The following is a 13,012-nucleotide window of genomic DNA, read 5'->3' as shown; positions in this document are numbered from 1 at the left end:
GTTTGCGTGCAGTCACAGCAGTTGGTCAGAGCCTTTTACAATGTGAAGGCATAGTCATGGGATACCCTCTAACAGTAATGGTTCCACATTCAGTTGAAATTCTGTTAACTCGAACTAAGACTCAGCATATGACAAATGCACGTCTTACTAGGTATGAGACGATCATACTGGGGTCACCGAATGTCACGCTTAGGAGATGCACTGTACTGAACCCGGCAACTTTACTTCCTAATGAGAATACTGAAATCAAAGATGGGGAAGAATTTGAACATGATTGTCTTGAGGTGATTTAATTGTGCACCAAACCTCGTCCAGATATTCAGGACACTCAATTGAAAGAAAATGACTGTATCATGTTTGTTGATGGGTCCTGTCTTAGAGACTCTGCCGGAACACTGAGAGCTGGTTATGTGGTATGTACTATAACCGGCATCGTCGAAGCCTCCTGGCTCGAAAGAGTGTTTCCGCACAAGTGGCAGAACTGATCGCCCTTACTAAGGCATGCCACGCAGCTGTAAATTTGAAAGTCACTATCTATACTGACAGCAGATACGGATTCAGAATTGTATAGGATTTTGGCCAACTTTGGTCACAGAGGGGTTTTATGACCTCATCTGGTTCTCCTGGGAAAAATGGTGAACAAATAAAGGATTTGTTGCATGCGATTCAGTTACCTCTTGAAATTGCCGTGGTGAAATGCAGTGCTCACATTAGATCACAAGACTTTGTGTCCATGGGAAACGGCTATGCAGACCAAGTCGCAAGATTTTGTGCTTTGAACTGTATATCGTTCAAAGAGCAATGGGAATTTGTTGGACCTGGCTTTTTGACGGGGACATCCCCAAACCTTTTGCCTCCTTCCTCCTATTTTTTCTGACCTGTTGTTGTTGGCTTTTGACCTCTGGGCACTTTACCACTGCTAATCAGTGCTAAAGTGCACATGTTCTCTGTGTAAATTGTACTATTGATTGGTTTATCCATGATTGGCTATTTAATTTACTTATAAGTCCCTAGTAGAGTGCACTATATGTGCCTAGGGCCTGTAGATTAAATGCTGCTAGTGGGCCTGCAGCACTGGTTGTGCCACCCACTTCAGTAGCCCCTTAACCTTGTCTCAGGCCTGCCATTGCAAGGCCTGTGTGTGCAGTTTCACTGCCACTTCGACTTGGCATTTAAAAGTACTTGCCAAGCCTAGAACTCCCCTTTTTCTACATATGTCACCCCTAATGTGTGCCCTAGGTAACCCCTAGAGCCGGGTGCTATGTGGGTAAAAGGCAGGACATGTACCTGTGTAGTTATATGTCCTGGTAGTGTAAAACTCCTAAATTCGTTTTTACACTACTGTGAGGCCTGCTCCCTTCATAGGCTAACATTGGGGCTGCCCTCAGACATTGTTGAAGTGGCAGCTGCTGATCTGAAAGGAGCAGGAAGGTCATATTTAGTATGGTCAGAATGGTAATACAAAATCCTGCTGACTGGTGAAGTCGGATTTAATATTACTATTCTAGAAATGCCATTTTTAGAAAGTGAGCATTTCTTTGCACTTAAATCTTTCTGTGCCCTTCAATCCACGTCTGGCTAGGTTTAGTTGACAGCTCTTTGTGCATTCACTCAGACACTTGCTGGAGAAGAAACCTGAACCAGAAACTACATCCTGCCGAGAAGAACTGCCTGGTTGCTCAAAGGACTCACCTGTCTGCTTTTCTACAAAGGACTGCTGCCTTGCTGTTGGCCTGCTGCCTTGCTGAACTGCCTGGCTGCTCAAAGGACTCACCTGTCTGCTTTTCTACAAAGGACTGCTGCCTTGCTGTTGGCCTGCTGCCTTGCTGAACTCTTGTCTGGCTGTAAAAGTGCTTGGATAGAGCTTGCCTCCTGTTCCCTGAAGTCTCAGGACCAAAAAGACTTCTCTTTTTCACTTGGACGCTCTGTGCGCCGAAATTTTCGACGCACAGCTTGTTCCGCAGCTAGAAAAACGCCGCACACTGACGCTGATCGACACAACGCCTTCGGGACGACCGAAACTTTGACGCACAGCCTCGCAAGGACAACGCCGCCCGACTTCCAAGGAGAAATTGACGTGACGCCTGCCGTGAGAGTGAAATTTCGACGTACAGCCCCGCGGAACGACGCACAGCCGGAAAACAAGCAGGAGAATCCGCGCACAGACCCGGGACATCTGGTAATCCCCGCGATCCACAGAAAGAGACTGTCCGCGCACCGGAAAACGATGCACGACTTCCCCGAGTGAAAAATAACGACGCAAGTCCGTGTGTGCTGGGGAGAAATCGACGCACACACCATTTTTTCACGTATCTCTTCTTCTGCAGCCCTTTGCAGAGATTTTCCACCAGAAACCAGGTACTTTGTGCTTGAAAGAGACTTTGTTTGTTTTTTAAAGACTTAAGACACTTTATATCACTTTTCAGTGATATCTTTACAAATTCATATTGCATCTTTAATCATTTTGACCTGCAAATACCCAGATAAATATTATATATTTTTCTAAACACTGTGTGGTGTGTTTTTGTGGTGCTATATTATGGTATTGTATGATTTATTGCACAAATTCTTTACACATTGCCTTCTAAGTTAAGCCTGACTGCTTGTGCCAAGCTACCAGAGGGTGGGAACAGGCTGATTTTGGATTGTGTGTGACTTACCCTGACTAGAGTGAGGGTTCTTGCTTGGACAGAGGGCAACCTGACTGCCAACCAAAAACCCAATTTCTAACAGAATTGTTACCACAAACTGAGAATGACACATGTTTAAACGTAGCATTGCGGGTAGTTGACACATTGGACGAACTAAAAACATTACAAAGCCGTGCAAGTAAGGAAGAAAAACGCTCTTGTCAAAGAATGCAATGTGTACAGAGAGCTGATGATTTATGGGTTTCAGAGGAAGGAAAATTAGTTTTGCCAAACAGCCTTCTATCCCAATTCGCCAGGCTCTACCATGGGCAGGCACACCTGGGAAGAGACGCCATGATCGGGTCATTTAAAATTGATTGGTTTAACCCAAAATTCAGACATGCCGCAGAAATTACTTGTCACAGATGCATTATCTGTCAACAGATGAATGCAGGAAAAAGAACTGTGGTAACTTTGAGCCATATTGGAAGAGCTGGAGGTCCATTTAACAAAATGCAAATGGATTTTGATTGAAATGCCTGTTTGTGGAGGACTGAAGTATGTGTTGGTGATTGTGTGTGTTTTCAGTCATTGGATTGAGGCATATCCCACACGTAGAAATGACAGCCTTACAGTAGCCAAACTACTACTTAGGGAACTGATACCAAGGTTCGGGTTTCCGGTTTCTATAGAATCAGATAGGGGTAGAGACTTCGACAATGAGGTGATTAAACTCCTGTGTGCTGCACTCAACATTGAACAAAAGCTGCATTGTAGCTATCGCCCCGAAGCATCAGGACTAGTAGAGCAAATGAACGGTACTTTGTAATCGAGAATGGCAAAAATGTGTGCAGCAACTAACATGAAGTGGCCAGATGCCTTGCCTCTAGTGCTGATGTCAATGAGAAATACCCCAGACAAGAAAACGGGATTATCCCCCCATGAAATCCTCATGGGCAGAGCTATGAGATTACCAGCAGTACCTGCAAATGCACTAGTGAATATTACAGATGATATGGTGTTGGATTACTGCAAAGGTTTGGCTGATGTAAATCGCTCTTCCTCTCACCAGGTGGAAGCTAACACGTTGCCACCGATCGGCGATCCAGGCCACTCTCTTCAAGCCGGTGACTGGGTGGTTGTCAAGAAGCACGTGAGAAAATCGTGTTTAGAACCACGTTGGAAAGGGCCGTATCAAGTAATATTGACGACTTCTACTGCTGTAAAGTGTGCCGGGGCTCCCAACTGGATACATGCCAGTCATACAAAAAGGGTAACGTGTCCTATTGAAGAGGAACTTGAAGTTTCCGGCACAACAACTCTAGAAAGAGAAGTCTCAGGGCCAGAGAACAGTCAAGAAGAAACTGAGACTACTGGAGAGCCCACTGAGAACAGCTTTGTCCCTCAAACAGTCAATGAGTTCGAGAGAGGTGACAGAGTGCCTATCTCAGAAGAAGCGACAGGAGAACTAAGTCAAGGAGAGGTTCTCCCAGAAGCAGACGGATACGGGTTAGAGTTCGAACCCGGCACAGAACCGGAAGAAGAAGGAGAAATTGTAGAGAGGAATCAGAACGTATCAGAACCTCCTGAACCAGTTGCAGGTCCATCAAGGGAAAACACCATATCACAAGAGGAAGGTACTGTCCAACGTCCTGAAAGGACACATCGAGAAAAGACACATAGAGGCGACAATTGGCCAGATAAGCCACTCTTCAAGAGAAGAGATGTATCAAATGACACAATAATCGAAGAGAACAATACATCTAGAGTGGATGATCTGAGTGAAGGACAACAACAGGGTGAGCGAAGGTTAAAAAGAAAAAGAATCGCATACGGGTCCTGAATGGGCATATGCTACAACTTCTGAATGGCAACAAGAATTTCTAGCATTCTGCTTTGATCGAGAAGTACCAGGCCAATACTACGGTACCTTAACGAATCAGAGGGAAGCTTGGTTAAATTCTCAAAATTTTTGAAACTGAAAAGAAATATTATAAACTACCGGAAGTGACACTAAAACTGGATTGACTTTAAACCTGAATACGACAAGCTGCTAACCTGATTTGACAAGAAGTCCTGGAGTGAGTGAAGACGCTGTAATATACACAGAAAAAAAAAAAGAAAGTTTATCCTCAAGTTGGTTGTTGATCTGGTGTCCGATTCTATACAAACATGGCTTACAATAGAAATAGTATCAAGGGAAGTAAGGTGTGCGGTTGGCTAGGTCTTATAATAGGTGTTGTGTGTTCAGTAATAATTGTGGGAGTGATTGTTGGAATGCCATGGATAGAGAAAGAAACTATTAACGCTACTTCAAAACCTGAAACTACCACACTAACACCGTGGGAGATATTTGAGCAAGATGCAAGACACATGCATGAGGGAACTAATGCAAAAGGGGAACTTTCTACTAATCTCTTCTATCGCTTACTAAACGAGTATGTGGAAACTATGGATGCGAAAGATTGTTATGTATGTATTAAAATTCCTTCGTCTGTGCAGGAGGGAGTTATATATCACAGCCTTCCTCTTACTTATGGAATTAGTTGCAGCTTATTATTAACAAGATTCTATAATCAAGAGCATGTGCAATATTTTTATTCAAATCTGGATGTTGTGTTTTCTTTTGTGCCTGGGATTGAATTTTTAAACAAGTTAGCTAAGGAACATGATATAAAAATAGTTAGGGGATTCTTTGAGCCAACGCTTACATTTGGAACTGCCTATGCACATCGCAATAATTTGACCTGCTTATTATCGCCTGTAGAAAAAAACATTTTAGATCACACAGATGATAGACGCAAAGCATTAAAAGAAAGATTAGAAAAAGGATTAGAGAAACGCACATACGCAAATGATTATGCTTACACTGCAATCAAGACACAAGGCAAATTAGCTATAGATGCATTACATGTAGGTGGGCTTTGTATATATAGGCCAAAATTTGAACAGGATAATTTGTTTGTGGGAACGAGTGAATGCAGGCATGTGTTTTTGTTTCAGAGTAAATGGACCTTTATGCTAAATGGACAAGATCCAGCGATTCCTGGAATCTATTACATCAGTGGGCTAAATGCTTATTACCGTCTCCCTAAGGGATGGTATGGGACATGTTATTTGGGGATAGTATTCCCAAAGATTTACCAAATTGATGACCTAAAACAAATACCTAAGACGTCTGAATTACAACATCCCAGACAGAAACGAGAATCAGTGGCGGCTGTCATTGGTGATATATTTGGAGCTATAATCCCATCAGTAGGGGTTATCTTGAATTCTATGAAGATTCAAAAGTTGTCTACTATAGTGGATAACATGCTGACAAATTTTACAGGGGCTATACTCCTGATGGATACTGAACTTGCTGCAGAAAGAGCTATGACTCTTCAAAATCGGCTTGCTTTAGACATCCTTTTAGCTAAAAGTGGAGGGGTCTGCAAGATGCTCAATGAGCGTCATTGTTGTTCATGCATACCAGATAACAGTAAGAAAATTTGAAGTATGCTTACTAACCTTACTAGAGATAGTACAGATTTGAAGGATTTGAAAGAACTCTGTGTTTGGGAGAAATTTGGAAAGGGAATTGCCAGAGTTGGGAGCTGGTTTACCAACATTTGGAATGGGGTACTTGCAAAAATATTGATAGGTCTATTAATTGTCCTCGTCTGTCTATTAGGATTATGGGGGGCATGCAAAATTAATGACAAAATACAGAGAAATTGGACCAAAAGAACTAGGAGAAATGAAGAAAGTGAAAGAGAGAAAATGTTTAATGAAATTTGGGAAAGTTCACATAAAGGCCAGGATGTTGAAATGCGCATTATGCGCAAGGTGAAAAATTTAAAAATTGAAAGTCAAAAGAAAGATTTGGGTGATGACGAGCGTCATCAGAGGAGGGACTGAGAGAGCGTAGTTTAAATATTACATATATTAGATGTGAAATGCTTATATAAATACCTAACAATGCTGCATATAAAAACGATCATAAAATATTATTTGCTTAAATGTATTCTCAACATGATTATAAGTGTGAAGTTACTACTGCGACATAAACTAATGTCAACTGTAAGAAATATTTGCTTGCATTATGATTAATTGAATATGTTAACACTTACGAAGATTGCATTTGTATTAGAACCCATAGGCCTTAAGTTAGCGTGAGTTGAAGTTTTAGCTGTGTAGCTCTCATATTAAAGCATATTTTTCTGTTTTCCAGTGTGCTGACTCGTAAAAGGCCATGACCCAGCATGTGTTCTTTTCCTTTGTTTTATGTTGCAAGATTTGCCCTGTTCCCATCCGCATGCTAGCTGTCTTAGTATAAGTTTTATACGTTTTGCAACAAAAGTAGAAATATTCAAGGACATTTAACCACGGACTGGAGAACTTTTGACCCAAGAAACGTGCCAAGAAGATGACATCCTCCGGATGTGCCACCTACGAAGACGTCAATTATGAAGACCAATCAAAGCGTTATAAATTATCGTGGGGTGACAATTTGGATTACCTAAAGTATAATTTAATAGGCTAAAAATAGTGGGGTATAACGAATATCCAATAGAATTTTGGGGGAATGTATTCTGAAAAAGGGATAAAAACTCATGACACAGAAGAGTCATTAGAATAAGGTAGGGAATGATATCGATTGCATCTCGAAACTCTGTCACTCTGTTTGGTGATTTGAGACTTAAACAAAATCATCCTCATCCATAGACTGCCCCTTTACACTTTTCCTCCTTATGAGGGAAGTGTCCCCTGTCCTTAGATGAAATAGACTGTCGGCGTTCTAACTGATGTCCTGAAGACGAAGACTGATCCTGTATGCTGACTTATTCCGAGGAGGGTAATTATGACAATGCTATTGTAATTTGTCTGTTTGCTTTTCCTTTCTAGGTACCAACTGCTGTATTTTTGGATAGAGACCTTAGTCAGATGTTTTCCAAATTTGTGTTCAAAATTATTTTGCATTAAGTCCAACATGCTGATGCTAATTAGTGGTTAGGCTAGGTGATCACTTTGACTGACGCAAAATAGACGTGACTGACATTGTGCTAGGCTGAACTGAGACGTATATGATATTCTATGCCCTCTGATCTATGCATATCTTATGTTGGTGCTCTTATGTTTGTGATCTTTGCATTATTGAAGTCTTATCATAGCTGTCGTGTTGTGACTTTGCTCTTATGCTTCTTGGTTTTGAGATTGACACTTCTATTATTAGATTGTAATCAATAGGGAATAAAATTCACAAAAACTCCAATAAAGGTGTGGTTATCCATGGCTGAAAGGTCATGGTTGCGCTGACCGTTTAATAAATGTCTTTATCCAAAGTAAAGTATGTTGTGGTGATATATGTTGATAACGTCATTGATATATTGCTTGACATATTGATCAGTTATCTCGTTCTATGGTGTCTCACCACTGGGTCAAAAGATTCATCAGCCTAAAACGAGTCCTAATGTGTATAAAATTGACATAAAGGGACGCGTTAACAGTTCCACTCAAGTATTTTACGTATAAGAGTTTGTGTGTCTCTTAGTGACCTTTTCATTCTTTCTTAATAAAGGTTGCTTGCCCAGTTACGTGAGATGGAAACTGCCTTTGATGGATTCTGGGAAAAACATCAACTAAAGATGGAACAGTATTTAGAGCTCTGGAAATTTGAGCAGAATTTTCAAGAGGTACTGTGCATGGTTTATACCCATTTTTCCTAAGGAAATATAAAAATGTCTTGTTAACAGTTTTCAACTTGAGTTCATCTCAATACCCTCTGAGATCATAAGGCTGCATATGCAAAACAAGTGCTGTTGCAGCTTCATCCTAAACCCACACAGGCCTGAACTGGTGCACAAGCAAAAAATATCAAAACACTTCACATTGCTGACCAAAGAGTCGCAGCACGAGAATGACAATGTGGCATCCATTACGCACACCACATTCCTCACTCACAATCAACATACAAATGTTTCTTGTCAGCAATCACCAGTGAATGTGTGGGCACATTCGGAAATTAACTGAAGAAGGAAGCCATCTGTTCAAAACTTCCTACAGGAGGGGGAGGGATAAGGTGCAGAGTTGCCAATGTAGGCAACATAAAAATGTTGGTTTTGAGCAATATAAACATTCCCACCACCCAGTAAAATCAGAGACCGTTTCTACAAGGTGGAGAGAAAAATATACTTACCCTCTCCAGAGAAACATCATTAGGATACATGGACTCCCATTTCAGATGTAGACATCCAGAGTTGTGTGGAGGATCTTCTATTGTCTGTTCTTAATCAACCTGACTGCCAGTGTAGCTCCATGGAACATATGGAATATCGTCATGCTCAATATCTTCTTCAAAATAAGAGATCATGTGAAAAGTGAGACTAGAGGGTGAAATCGTATTAAAGAATTATCATTTGTGACTCTACCAGGAGTTATGACATTGTAGTAGGGCTAAGATCTCAGAAACATTGTGGAGTAGTCCTAAAAAAAAAAAAGTATTTTCAAGTAGTCAGACTTTTTAAAAAGCTAGGTAAGTTCTGGACTGATCTTTGGAATCCTTTCATATTTCAGTGAACACTCAAGAAAGCATAGAGACAGGCGAAACCTTGGAAGGCAGGCCAGTGCAATAAAGGGGGAGACCGTTAAACTGAACACTTTTCTTGTTCTCTGTTACCTATACTTAAAAGCTGGAGGTAAGCGTCTCCTCAAAATCCAGAGCAACCACAATCTGTGCTCAGCTTCTACAAAGCACCAACTCTCAAAGGGGCCTGATTAATGTTTTTATTAATGAGACAAAGGTCAGTACAATCAACACTGCTCTAACTAAAGGGCATTTCCACACCGATACTTAGCGTTCTCTGCTCATATATCATAGATTTGCCTCCAGTAATGTCTATGAAGAAATAAGGTTTGTCATGAACAGTTGCACTACTGTTGAACTCAGATTCTCATTGTTAGACTGAAATGCCCTAGGCACTGGATAGCAGAGATATGTTGAATGAGAGCTACAAGCAATTGTGCACTGCAGACATAGAGGGCTGATAATGGAATGGGATTTGAACACTTATGGAAAGTACACAGACACACAACAGACACCAAATATGATGTAATTGGATATAACTTCAGGGATTTGTTGCGAGGACCCAACAAGTACCACTCTTGGTTAGTGAGGATTGACACTATAAACTTGATTCATTCAAACCCAAAACCAGTGGTAGCGAAAATGCTTAGGGATGTCCAACAAACATTCACTCGTTTTACATGAAGGTAGTAGATGTAAAAATTCCTTTCCACACATTACGTAGTGCATTAACTAATTGTGGAATAGTGGTTAAAGATGTAGGCCTGCAAGATGGCTCAGTTGGTTAAATGCTTAACACGTCATAGACTTCCAGGAGTACTCCTATGACTAAAATCTGGGCAAGAAAAGAATCCATCAGGTAGGAGCTTCTGCAAGTGTAATTCTGCACCAAATATGCAATTGCACTTGGCTTTAAAGTACTTTTTTCTGGACTGAGAACATATTTTTCCTCAGGGCAAAACTCTGGTGGATTTCCCCCTCTTTTCTCACCCAAGAAATAATCGTGCCTTTGACAAACACACAGTGGGGTGAATCTCTAGGGTTAGAACCTACCTGTCTTATAGTGAACACCCACAAACCTACGAGTGTGTGGGTGCTCCACTGCGTTTGCAGGAGGAGACAGATCATCCTGTTACACATTTATTTGAAACAGTAAAACATGGGAAATAAGATATAAACGTTTCCTTTACCTCAAAGTAAATTGTAATTATTTGGAATTAAGTTAAAAAGCATTAACAAAACATTCCATGTCTAATCTCTGTTTCATTCAGCAAACTACAGAAACATAATTTCAAACACAATACTTTCTTCTGTCAAACATATCAACGAACAACACTGCCTAAAATACAGCATCTGGGAGAACCTGACATAACCAACTGACCACACAGGCTTCTAAAGACAGAGCAACGCTCACATACATTATCAGGCGCCACTGCGAAGACACCTTATCTCATTTACTTCATTAGGCTTCACGAGATACAGCTGTCTATCCAGCATGCCATTCTGCTGGTGGAACAAGAGTGCGCTCCCCAGTGCCAAAGGCATTCGCTAGTTCAATTATAAACCCATTGCATTAAAAAAACAAAAACAAGATGTAACAAAAGAAGGGCATAGAAATCTCCTCAAGACAGGGACATGCTACACAATCTCTAACAGACTATAAAAATGCAACCGTACACATCAAACAGGAGCTTTCTTTCTAAATCCTTTGTGTGTGTTTAATGACCAGCTATTGATTCTTGACTGACCCTCCACCTTTACATGTCCTAACATTCCACCTTGTTCTGATGAAGGCCTCACTGACTCACTGAGGGGTCAAAATGTTGTAGACAGTAGCTCAAACTGAATTTTGTGCGGCTAACAATTATTTGAGGCTCTCTAGTTTACAGTGAATACAATAGACAGCGTTCCTTCATTTTTATTTTAGTTAGCCGTTTGACTTTGTCTACACTTTCCATCAACTAATTGTATTTTTTTAATGTGAGCTTTTGAGTCACTGAGTGATGCACCGTTTTTAGACAGTTTTTTTTACAACCCAGTTCTAAAATATTAAATCTACTTGGGTGACTTAAGAAGCTAGCTGTTCATACCATTTCAGGAGCTATTTTGTCCATAAGTTGTGTTTGCTTCAAACCTTTCTCCTTTAACATTGTATGTATTTACCCAGGTTCCTTTGGACTTATTGGGTCACTCTTCTTTCCACAGCGTGTTGACATCCTAGACAGCATTCCCACAGATTACTTTAGCTTTCACCTACAATCCAATAGTACACTTTACTTAAAAATACCACATTGCACAAAATGTGTGTGAAATATTTATTTAAAGAATTGGCATGTACCACAAGTGGTTAGGGTAATCCCACTGCTGTTCCATTGTTACAGGTCATCAACAGTCTATTTACATTAATCAAAAAGTATTTTTCACGTTCTTAAACAATTTCCAGTTTTTCTTTATTTTATATCCAGTAGTTCTATTTCATTTAAAAGGTTTTCTGCCAATATGTGTGTAGTTTCACAATCAATCATTCCTTGGAACTACATCAGGTTTGTATCTTACTATCTTACTAATGACACTAGTTACAGGAATTCTAATTTAAGAAAAACAAGAACCCCGTTTAAGCAGTTTTGGTAAAAACCCATTTGAATATTCTGGTTAATCTCAGAGGGCAAAATTATATCCCAAAACCCGCTCCTGAACACATAACTAGGAGTGGTGTCCTGGTTTAATTTGCTGTAAATCAAAATACCACTCTAAGAACCATATGTACTAAAGCATTTTCCCATAGACACAGAATGGGTAGAATCCTTTGATACATCTGACCCCAAGTTACTTCTCCTTGAAACAGGACACAACTCCTCCTTACTTTGCTATAAACCTGGATACCCTTTCACTTTATTTGTTATTTTCTGCCAGATCCTGTCACACAGTTTAGGAAATGTCTTCGTCGTCTAATGTTACAGGATTGTACCTATCTCTGCCTACTCACAAGCATTATACCAGTCTATGTAACCATGTGGCAGTTGCAAAAATGGAATTGAATGATTTGTGGCATTTTGCTGCAATCCATTATAAAGTGGCTGCCTTCTATGTGAAGTGTATCTGCTGTGGAGCTGGCTATATACCTTGGGATTATGGCATCGGTCACATTCAGATATTTCGTTGAGTCTCACACCAATGTGGATAGGCAGCCGGGGCACTTCTATTTGCTGTGCACACTCAAAAATCCAACTTCCACATTTATGCATATGCACAGTATTACTAAAGGCGTAATTATTGGATGGGATAATTTTGCATGTAACCTTGATTCCCTAGTGGAATTATTACATATGATAATTTAAAAGGCGTCACTATTGCTGCTGTGTGCACACAAATTGTATGTGTAATCTTATGTGGGACATGATCAGATGAGGCTCCTCCGCTATGGAGGAGAAGCGCTGTCCCCCCACCAGCAGTTGAAAAACTTTTACAATTAATAAACTATGTTTATTATCATTTTATTGTAAAAGTGATGGGGCCATGGGCTATGGCAAACACGATCAGTGCGCATGTATGTTTGGCTGGCCGTCTTGGGCCAGCCAAACACACATGCGCACTCTGCTCTCTCCAACCCTATACTGTGTTGCCGGGTTGGAGACAGCAGGTAGAGACCAATCCAAATGCTGCTATCATGATTCCAGCAGCATGACAGCAGCGTTCTGATTGGCGGAAGGGCAGGCTGGGAGCCTGTGCCCACAGCTGCAGCGGGGGCAGAGCAGCGGCATGGTGGTGGCAGCGGGGAATAAGGTAAGTGTTTTTTTAAATTACTTTTTCTCTC

The 13,012-nt window shown here is 40.8% G+C and overlaps 1 protein-coding gene across 3 annotated transcripts in view; it reads left to right on the top strand.

The window, feature by feature from the left end:
- Window positions 1-13,012, top strand: part of MCF2 (MCF.2 cell line derived transforming sequence) — a 795,890-nt gene that overhangs the window by 508,420 nt on the left and 274,458 nt on the right. For all 3 annotated transcript variants that reach the window (XM_069212449.1, XM_069212451.1, XM_069212450.1), the window contains one exon: window positions 8,194-8,308. In XM_069212449.1, coding sequence (XP_069068550.1) covers window positions 8,194-8,308 — 115 coding nt within the window. The remainder of the gene's footprint in view (window positions 1-8,193; window positions 8,309-13,012) is intronic.

This window comes from Pleurodeles waltl, chromosome 2_1 (assembly GCF_031143425.1).
Source record: "Pleurodeles waltl isolate 20211129_DDA chromosome 2_1, aPleWal1.hap1.20221129, whole genome shotgun sequence".
In the NCBI taxonomy this organism is placed as follows: domain Eukaryota; kingdom Metazoa; phylum Chordata; class Amphibia; order Caudata; family Salamandridae; genus Pleurodeles; species Pleurodeles waltl.
This window is presented reverse-complemented; position numbering and strand designations above follow the sequence as displayed.